This window comes from Styela clava, chromosome 8 (genome assembly GCF_964204865.1).
Source record: "Styela clava chromosome 8, kaStyClav1.hap1.2, whole genome shotgun sequence".
Taxonomy (NCBI): Eukaryota; Metazoa; Chordata; class Ascidiacea; order Stolidobranchia; family Styelidae; genus Styela; species Styela clava.
The window spans coordinates 17,050,783-17,061,615 of record NC_135257.1 but is presented as its reverse complement, the minus strand read 5'-3'; the positions used below and the strand labels follow the sequence as shown (position 1 = coordinate 17,061,615).

The 10,833-nt window shown below is 35.5% G+C and overlaps 1 protein-coding gene across 1 annotated transcript; it reads right to left on the bottom strand.

The window, feature by feature from the left end:
* Positions 1 to 1,112: 1,112 nt before the first annotated feature.
* Positions 1,113 to 10,833, bottom strand: LOC120346124 (uronyl 2-sulfotransferase-like). The gene is made up of 8 exons (XM_039415783.2): positions 10,351 to 10,833; positions 8,806 to 9,113; positions 8,209 to 8,294; positions 6,740 to 6,890; positions 5,065 to 5,162; positions 2,918 to 3,037; positions 2,227 to 2,267; positions 1,113 to 1,897 (listed from the first exon to the last, which is right to left on the bottom strand). Exons 1-8 carry the CDS (start codon positions 10,520 to 10,522, stop codon positions 1,734 to 1,736), a joined length of 1,140 nt encoding a protein of 379 aa, XP_039271717.2. The 5' UTR covers positions 10,523 to 10,833; the 3' UTR covers positions 1,113 to 1,733.

The window sequence follows — 10,833 nt, the reverse complement described above, 5'->3', positions numbered from 1 at the left end:
CATTGCTCTCTTGTATTTATAATTTTATATGCCTTCGAAAAGAGACAACGATACTTTTGCAAGAAACGCTCATTGATTTATTTATAGTAGTGTTCTAAAAACAATATATGTTTATACAATATATGTTTTCAATAGCCAGGACAGTTTTCGATAGTCGTACAATTACCGGTATTTAAGCGCCGTATCTTCTTATTTGGTTTTACGGATCGATTTTTTATGTTAAATGATTTCATGTATAATTTCTATCTTCCATAATTCTGTAGACCCAAACATACTTCAATTTCTGATTCATAATATGACAAACGTGAATTTTTCGCACATCGTTGTCTTTGTTCTGGGGTTTTCAGTGAGTGCGCCTACGTCTTTAATCTTTGAACTTTTTTAAGTGGTTATTTGTAATGTTTCACCGTAATTAGCTTATGTTTGGATTGAAGGTAATAAAAAAGTTTGAACTTTGAGTAACCTTCGGAATAAACTGACCCAAGGATGTCCATTACTGTAATAATAAAGCAACAAAATTGGGTGGTTCATTCGGAATCGGGTGTTTTTATTGTGTTTCTAATCTCATCATTAGAATTTTCATTTATTGGATTACACTATATCTCTCCATATTCATAATTGGGTGATATAACTAGTTATTATCTATACAACTCCAGCGGAATGTACAGTTAAACTGTTTTAGTCGAGATTCTCTCTCGCTCTCTGCTTTTATTTTATCTATTATTTTTTCACGCAACACCTCTCTTGCCTTGTACAATTGGTTTAACCCTAACTTGATTGATTTATGTAAGACCAGTTTTCATTGCCATCGTTTACTAACCACAGTAAATTCGACTATACGTTTGCGTTATTTCACCAAAAGAAAATGACACAAAAGTGGGATAGGATTATAACTCACAATGACAGTAGAAACGTAGCGACCCTCACCAAGAATACGGTCTACTAAAAATTTGTAATCCGTTTTCATTTCGAATATATATTTATAGTTGGTAATTAAATTTTGTCAGATGTAAAAGTTTTGCCAATGTACAACGGTGCAAATGTACGTGGTCGCAATCTATATGCGGGTGCTAAAATCGATGGGTGGAAACTGGAAATTATGGGTGCAAATATCGGTGGGTGCAAAAGTATGCAGGTGCAAATGTCCTAGAAGCATTTCACTGGTGCTGTGTGTTGTGTTCCGTTTATTTGATAAAACAATATACCGTATTAATAAGATAATACGTAGATAATACGCACCCAGGTTTTAGTACATTTTTAACGTGAATTTTTTAAAGTCCATGCATAATACGCATATCAAAATTCCGTCTTCTCTTGCCTTGTAGATGTTTTCCGGACTGCTTGCCTTTTGTTAACTATATATTTCTGGTAATATGTTTTGTGTATTTGCCTGTGAAACATCTGCCAATCATGATGTGATGCTATTTGACATTAAAGTATCTTATAAAGTTATTTGTCACTCCCCCTTTAAAAGCTGACAAGGCCCATATCAGAACGTGTTTTCAGACGCCGCACTCCAAAGAGAAGCGGTAGGTCACTCATAGGGTGATCCATTACGATAAAGTTTCGCCGATTTGCGAAACGAGAGAAACAGTTAAAACATAAAATGAGAAATAATATTTTTTGATATTTTCTAGACCAATGTATAATACGCATCCCCATGTTTGCGAGACTAAATTTGGCCATGAAAGTGCGTATTATACGCGGAGAAAAATACGGTACTTGAATAATTTTTAAAATAAATTACGTTTTAAATTCAAATCATTTAGTTGGTCATAAAATCGTTTTTTTACAAATTGGTAAAAGTCCATTTCATAACGTAAAGCTTCTTCAAGTTTGAGTTTTGTCTCCAGTCGTGGTGAAACTTTTTTACTCGTTTTGGACTTGTTGATAATTCCTGCAAAAATATCAATTCTTAAAACTTAGAATTGGAATATTTTAGTGGCCCGTGTATACGGCCTTGTTCGGATTGAAGGCGTCATATGAAAAAAATTCGTTATCTAAAAATTGCCCCCTTTTTCTCCAATAATGACATAAAACGTTCTTGTAATTGTCATAGGTAAATTGCCCACAAAATACACCACGATAAAAAAAGGGTATTCGACTTGCGATCTGTACTAACAACTACTACTGTGATCTGGTATTTTTGAAATTTTGCAAACTCCAAGGGAATTACAAAAATAAAATTTCAAAAGGGCGTACACAAATTTGCGATTAAAAACAAACCTTTTGCACGTTTGTAAATTTCCGATCCTCGCCTGAAGTATCTGAAAAACAATATTACGAATTATTCCAATGAATTTTTATTTTGACAAGTTTAACAAGTCTACTATACGTCAACAACATTTATTTTAGGATAAATTTGTAATTATTTTGCATTAGTTGCAATTCAGTCGTGACTAGTAAATTTGGGAAATTAATTCCGGACATTTTGATAATTGCGTAGTAATATTACGGACTTTCAATAATTTAGTTACGTTTTAACAACATGTTTCTTGAATATTTTAGTTTTTATCTCTGACCCTCATCACTTATAGCAGAGATGTGAAACCTGCGGCCCGCGGGCTAAATACGGACCACAGAGAAAAATTTAGCGGCCCACGAAACGAGTTTTTAATTCAGATTAATCTGGTACGTGCGATGCTTTTTTGTGGCTGCAACTACTGGGAAGCCTATGTTAAATGAAGGTGAGGCCCGCGGTTTCGCTCAGTTGTTTGTATCTGTCCCTCCTGTATTAAAGGTTGCGCGCCCCTGACCTATATAATAAACGTAACACAATTTTGGTCAGATACTGATATTTAAACCTTGGACTTTTCATTCTGTAAACTCGAAACATTTACGAGTGTATAGACATCTATTTAGAGAAATCTGAATGGTAGAATATTGGTCAACAATGACGTTGTATTTAGGCTCTTACCTTGGTAACGTGTATTCTAGCAAGCGTAGAGTGTTTGGAAAATCTTCAACTATACCTACCACAGTATAATATTTAACAACATTTTCTTTTGCTTTTTGAAGTGCCCATGGACTGCGAGTCCTGAAACAAGTTGAATGTATTAGATTTTAACGTTAGTAAATAAAATATATCGCGTGGCTATCCATCTTAGATAATCACAGTTACTGTTCTATTTAAACATACTGAGAGCTTTAAAAAATAATAATCAATAAATTCATTTATTTTATTAATATTAATAAAAATGACCGACACGAGTCAAGAGTATTAAGTCTGAATAGCGAATGAAAACGAGGAATTAAAGAATTTACTTTTAGTATATCTTACCTCTTCGCATAGAATAAGTGCGTAAGCACAGAACAAAGATGCACTCACTCTTATGTAAAAACGTCGAATGAAAACGAGGAATTAAAGAATTTACTTTTAGTATATCTTACCTCTTCGCATAGAATAAGTGCGTAAGCACAGAACAAAGATGCACTCACTCTTATGTAAGAACGGTTCTGGGATATTGATGAACCATAATCTATCACTGACATGGGAAAACCAAGGCCAGCGGGCCAATTTCGGCCCGTTGGGTAACTCAATCTGGCCCGCCTGACGCTTCCTTCAATTTGTGATTTCAACCAAATCAGAATGGTGTAATACGCATGTTACATTATGGTCGTAGTCTGTGTAAGATGTATTTTTGGGTTAACATTTTCTCGCTCCCTCGATTCGGAGGCGGGCTGTTCACACCTCTTACTTCCGCCTCTTTGTTAACGTTCCCATAACGTTTTTTTCTGTTCATAGCTTACGCATTGTTGCTATGTAATTTATTCTTTCGTTTTTTGCTGGTTTCTAATGATCTGTTACCACATTGTTGCTATGTAATTTAGTCTATCGTCTTTCGCTGGTTTCTAATAATATGTTACTACATCCCTTTTCTGCACCCTAATACCTAAAGATTGATAGCTGAATTATTAAACACTAATTTTTGCCCACACGAGTGAGTGATCAGACCTTCAGTCTAATAAACCCAGATCTCAATTGACCGATTGCCACAACCAAACTAAAAACTACATTTTGATGTTTTGGCCAAAAATAGCCCAAGGAATATGTTGAGATTGCGATTAAATTCAGTTTTGACACGACGCTTATCGTTTTCCACTTTTGCTTTTGCAACAGTGTAAATAAAATTCTGTTCGTAAAATGTAACTTTTACGTCACACTTTCATGGCCAGCCAGTCGAGATGGGCGACATTTTCGGTCCAATAACCTTACCCACCCCTGATCTATCAGGATACGTTTTAGTCGGACAAAAAGATCAGATTCTCGAAATTATATCGGTCGCAATGAAATGGTAGTTTCGAAATTTTCATTATAGGCTTTATGTCCATTTTCTATGAGTCGGCTTTATGATAATTACAGTATATCGTCCTATATGTGATCAATATTGGAAAGGAAAAATGATATATCCTGCAAATATTTTATATAGTCGATAAATACTGATAAAAAGATCCCAAATTGACTGAATATTTCAAGGCTCGATAAATTTAACAACTCGTTTAGTATGTAAGTCAGACTCGTTTCAAGTATGGGAACGATGTCTTAATGTATATACTGCGGCAAAATGGGAGTCGTATCACAGATCTTCCCTCAATAATGCTAGTACTCCCATAGTGTGTGTACCGGGTTAGGGTTAGGCCATAATTTTATTCCGATTTTTCCCATTTTAGTTCTATTATGAGTTCGAGGACTGGCCAAGTGAATATACATAACAACTCGTTTAGTATGTAAGTCAGACTCGTTTCAAGTATGGGAACGATGTCATAATGTATATACTGCGGCAAAATGGGAGTCGTATCACAGATCTTCCCTCTATAATGCTAGTACTCCCGTAGTGTGTGTACCGGGTTAGGGTTAGGCCATAATTTTATTCCGATTTTTCCCATTTTAGTTCTATTATGAGTTCGAGGACTGGTCAAGTGAATATACTCCCTGTCCATAAGTTTCAGTCCCTTTATACAACTTAATGTAAAGTTGGTGAACAATTTTAGTTACTTCCATATTGGTACATACACTTTTGGAGCGCCACGATGCCGATGTAGCTATTCCCATAAAGTTTTTACCTGCACTTCGGACCTTGTCCACAGAAGAATGCCAATGTTGTTGAACTTTCTCGCTGAACGCATTTCTCAGCACTTTTTGCGACGCATTCTTCTAATTTCTGCAAATATAAATATTGTTTAAGCAAAGAAATATTTGATGACGGTCAAAATTTAGAAGAAAAAATTATTCGCCTGCGTTGGAAGTTGAAAGTATGATCGAATTTAAAACATTAGTGCTGATTGCGGTCTTGGTGAATTTGTCACACAGACGACATAGTAAGACAAATAGTCAATAAATGTCGTCACTGTTGATATGCACTTTTTAACTGATTTGGTTAGATATTTCGGCACTCCCGAAGTGTGTGAACCAAGACGGTGGACACCAGAACGTATTACGTGTACCAGGTTAGTGTTAGGCCATAATTTTATTCCAATTTCTTTTATTTCTATTACGAGTTCGGGGACTAGCCAAGTGACTTACGCAGTTTTTGTACCTGAAATTATGGCCCAACCCTAACCTGGTACACATTCAGGAGTACCGATGTTTCAGTACGCAGACCTCAGGCATGATGTGCTTACTGTGTATGGCATTAGACCTCGCGGTTAATGATATGAAAAAATATCACAACTGTAAAATCTAAGAATAAATAAATATATTATGCGCAGACCATTTTCAAATACAAATAGGGGTATTTACTATTAATAATTATAATTTGAAATTGCAAGGCGAACCAAAATTAGCAACAAGTATTCGTCAAATAATTGAGCAACATAGCTAATCATTTTAACTCACTTTCAACGACCCGATTCCCGATCCACGCATTTGAAATGTACACACAAGCATGGCGGCAAATTTGATATGAATTTGAATATCAATGTTTTGGCAAAAATTGTTCAATGTCAAAAAAGCGTATCCATGGGTATATTAAACCTCTTAAGGTGTGCCCTGGTAGGGGATACACTTCATTTCACCAAATCAAATGCCGTATGACAGAATATAAACGAAAGGCTGATAACACAATGCAACTTCGAAGCAAGAATTGACGATCACGGCAGTGCGAAGTGAACACTCCTAAAATTAGACCTTTGTAACAATGGAAGGGGATGCGACTATTAATCTCCAACTTTTTTAAAAGCAAGCCAACCAAATCAACATGCTAGTTTTTGAGTTTCAATTGGTCAGTGTTTATTGCGTACGGCGCCGTGTAATTTTGATAAATGTTTATGCATGGCACCTAGATATCGTATTTCGCGTATCTATATAAGGATTTATTTTAGAGGTAGGGCTTACAGTAAATTGGGCTAAGTCTTATTTTTGTGAAAACTGTAAGGCTATCTGATATCAACAATGATCAAGGATTTATAACAGACATGGACTAACTACGGCCAGCGGGTCGAATCCGACCCGTTGTGTAGTTTAATCTGACCTGCCTGATGCTGCCACAATCAAATTAAAACCAAATTGTGATGTTAAGCTATGCAATAGCTCCATAAATTTGTTGAGATTGCGATTAAAGTGTGTTGCCACGAGACTTATTGTTTTTCATTTTGTTTTTTCGTAAAATGTTAAATATTACGTCACACTTTATACATGGCCCGCCGGTCTAAGTGGGCAAATCGCCCATGGCTCAAAAACCGTGAATGCATGTGCTATTACATTTACTGACTGATAGCTTGCAAAAAAGATCAAACTCACCTCAAACCTTGTAGCATTCGACATGTTTTTCATCCATGCTTTACTGTTGCCATTACCAAAACCAAATCTCATGTAATAGTAATGAGATATAAATCGTTCTATTGGATTTCTAATAACGTTGATATAAATTGGCTTAACTGATGATGAAAATCTGAAATGATAATGGTATGAGGAAAACAGAAGTAAACAAAAAGTACTCCCGAAGTATGTGGACCAAGATGGCGGAAACCGGAACGTAGTATGTGTACCAGGTTGGGAATAGGCCATAATTTCAGTTACAAATACTATGGGAGTCACTTGGCTAGTCCCCGAACTTGTAATAGAACTAAAATAAGGAAAATTGGAATAAAATTATGGCCTAACCCTAACCTGGTACACATACTACGTTCTAGTGTCCGCCATCTTGATTCATATACTTAGGGAGTACCTGCTAAAATATATTGACACAAGATATAATATCCAATGAAGTTCAGTACAAGTAGCTTACGCCCGTGGTGTTCAATTTCTGGGTGGACCCGAACCCCAATGAAACATTCTGAGCGGCCAAGGTACCATTGCACAATAGTTTTAATGTTTGAATTGTATCATCTATGAATGTATATGATTGCAGATCTGAGCAAAATGACCTGTACAATGTATAGCGAGTTCAATAATGGTGGCTAACATGTATTTGGTTATATTTGAATAACCTATGACATTAATACAGCCTCTCGGATTTGAATTTAAACTTGCGGAACCCCGATTAATTAAAAACCATTGGCCTATGCGACGTACACTGAAATGTCACTAAATATCGAGTTCGCAAAGGGAACAACATTCATGACGTACCGTATCGGAATTGGAGAAAATTTGAAAAATAACAATAATTCCACCTTTAGGTACTGGAATTTTGTAATGTATTGGTTCATTCAATACGAAGTAACTAATTTCGTATCGAATAAAAATGTTAACCGGGAAATGGGACCTAGGCGAACAAAAGAATGTCAAGTTGTTAAATTCCTTGAAATTACATTTAATATTTGAATCTCTTTGTTCAATATTTGAAGATATTTTGTCGAACACCCTTGTCAAATAAGCGAAGCGTGTGCGGCAAATTAGAATTAATATCACAATTGTAATGTAATAGTTGGTCGGGCGACAAAATGTAGTGTATTAAATAGAAAGTTAATATCAAATTCTCATACGGGATTCGTGGTATTTGAAAAAAAATAAAACTATTGCTTGGAAAAACAGGAGTATAGCTTTAATTGATTCTTTTTGTCGTGTTCTACAAAAAAGAAAAAAATTTTCCGCTCTTAATCAACGGCTATCATCATTTAGGGAAAATAAATAGATAAAGAGAAAATATTTCCGGTTTATCAAACAATTTTGAATGATTGGCAATGAATTAACAATTTAACACGTTCAAATTGTCATGCTTATAAATCAGTCCATTTTTAAAATACTTTTATTAAATAAATTTCACTTACTTTTCAAAATCAACGAAATGTAAATGACGGATAAATATAGAAGCAGCACCATTTGCCGCAGTTGTAACGTTTTCAACCAAATTTTTCTGTAAAAAGTTGAAGATTTGTTAAAAGGAAATAGAGTATTCTAGGAAAATAATGTTAAATTTGAAGGCAAACTTAGTAACTCTTAGATACGAGTTCAGTTAAATACAAGTAAATTAACCTATTTTGGATTCTAAACAACTTGTAAACATGTTTTACTAGGTATATAATCCAATAATTGGATATTACAACACCGGTTGTCAAAGCTTCATTGCCAGCCTTAGTACCTTCGGCTTGCCTTCCTCATTAAAAGTATGTGTTCGACTTTTCCTCGTACTTTTGTATGCTACCGTTTTTTATTTTTCAGACTGGACAAAATATTGACTATGACTGCGTCATCCCACCAAACAAATATACAGAAATATAAACTGATTTTATTATCTCAATCGGCTAGGGGTAACCTATACATACAAAATATATTGATTAGATATTGGCGAACCGGAGTATTTTAGTTTATAGCCATGTAACATATTGATAGTAATACGTCATAACGCTGAATAAAAGAGGTTCTACCTGTTCATCTTCGGTCAATATTTGCTGTACATGCGGCCAATTGTGAGAAATCGTTTTGAAACCTAATCTAGACCCGAGTGCTTTTATTAACCAAACAATGGTTGTACTTCCACATTTTGGAACACGGTTGTATATAACAAGTGGCATCTTGTTGTGCTTCAATTCGTAACTTGCATTTGCGAGCGGACGACGACTTTGAGATAATGGTTGTCTGTGTTTGAAGGCGACTGGAATCTTTGGAATGTTGGGAAGTTCTTCTCCTTGAATAGCCGCATCTACAGACCGAATTGATACATGTTTCTCCAGTCCTGAAATAAAATAAAGATTTTTTTAATTGCCCGCTCTCAAGTAAGCGCGCTGAATGCGTTCAAGTCCATGCTTCCGAAAACAAATAAATGGCAAACTAATCCCATACCCGACATGAACTCGTAGCCGGACGAGAGGCCGTGGTTCGCCATATGTTTACGTCATCTTATCGGCTTTTCTCTCCTATTCTATGTATTCCCATCCCATCCTAACACTTAAAACTACATCCTCAATGGAAAGTTGCATATTGATTTGAAATAGCAGCGTGATCAAATCCTTTGCAAAAATGTGATTTCAAATTTGGATTTACCGTTATGCTGAATAGAAAAATACATGGCGATTTGTCAAAACGACTGTTCATTTATTTTATCGTAAAATGACCACAGCACAATATATTTCGAATCATCTATTTTGCGAATAAGAGTACAAATGACGGTACTCCTGCAGGAGTACGCTCCTGAAGTAGATGGCGGACACCGGAACGCAGTATGTGTACCAGGTTAGGGTTAGGCCAAAATTTTAGATAGAAATACTAGGAAAGTCTCCTGGCTAGTCCCCGAACTCGTAATAGAACCAAAATAAGGAAAATTGGAATAAAATAATGGCCTAACCCTAACCTGGTACACATACTAAGTCCCGGTGTACACCATCTTGGTACGCATATTCCAGGAGTACCCAAATGACACCCAATTTCGGAGTTCAGGTATCACATTATTAATTGAAAGCGCATGTCGTGGTTAGAAAGCTTAAAACCGAAAATTAAGTGAAATTCGTAGTAAAAGTTATATGACAGTCGAATAAGAATGATCAGATCCTGTCGATTTGACGCTAGAACCTGTACAATCAATGGTATGCGCGATATTGGACAAAATAATAACACGAATGATTAGGTAAAAAAACGGCGTTCCAGAAGTGTGTGTACCAATATGAAGGTAACTAATTTTGTTAGCCTACTTTACATCAAGTTGCGTAAAGGGACTTAAACCTATGGGCAGGGAAGGGTATGGGCTAGGGGGTATTCAGTTGGCTAACACAAACAGTCCCCGAACTCTTAATAAAACTAAAATAAGGAAAATTGGAATGGAATTATGGCCTAACCTTGAGCGGGTACACACACTCATGAGTACCAAAAACAGTGTTTATACGCAAGATTATTATGGTATATTGTTCTAAAATTATACTATAGTCGTGCTGAAAGAACTTTAGATTGCTTTTTAATTTATATACGTCAATACTGACCTTTATTCGGGTTGCTCACTCCAGAAGTATTCAGCTTTGTACGCCATTCAACCGTGAAGTAGATGAGCACATGGATTGCAAATAAAATAAAAAACAATCGACTCAATGTTTTTATTATTTTATAAATTATTTTAAATGATCCGTTTCCTCTTGTAGGCATGAATACATTCATAATGACATTAGATATATTAGTGAGTATAGTTAAGATTATTTTACCACAGTGCTGAAATGGATAAATTATTGCGATTTAGTTCAGAGCGATGAGTTTTAATTTCGTCGAATCTGCATGCATGTTTCCCAACATAGATCTCATTTAATTTTTATGTATGCTAACCCTTGCATGTAGATTTAAAAAATAGGAATTTCTGGTAAAATATTTGCTCTGCAGTTAGTGAAGTAATTCTGTGTCAAGTAATATCCCTAAACCTCGGGAAAATAATTGAAGTGGGAAAATTGTTACAAAAATAAAAGCAAGAAAACTCA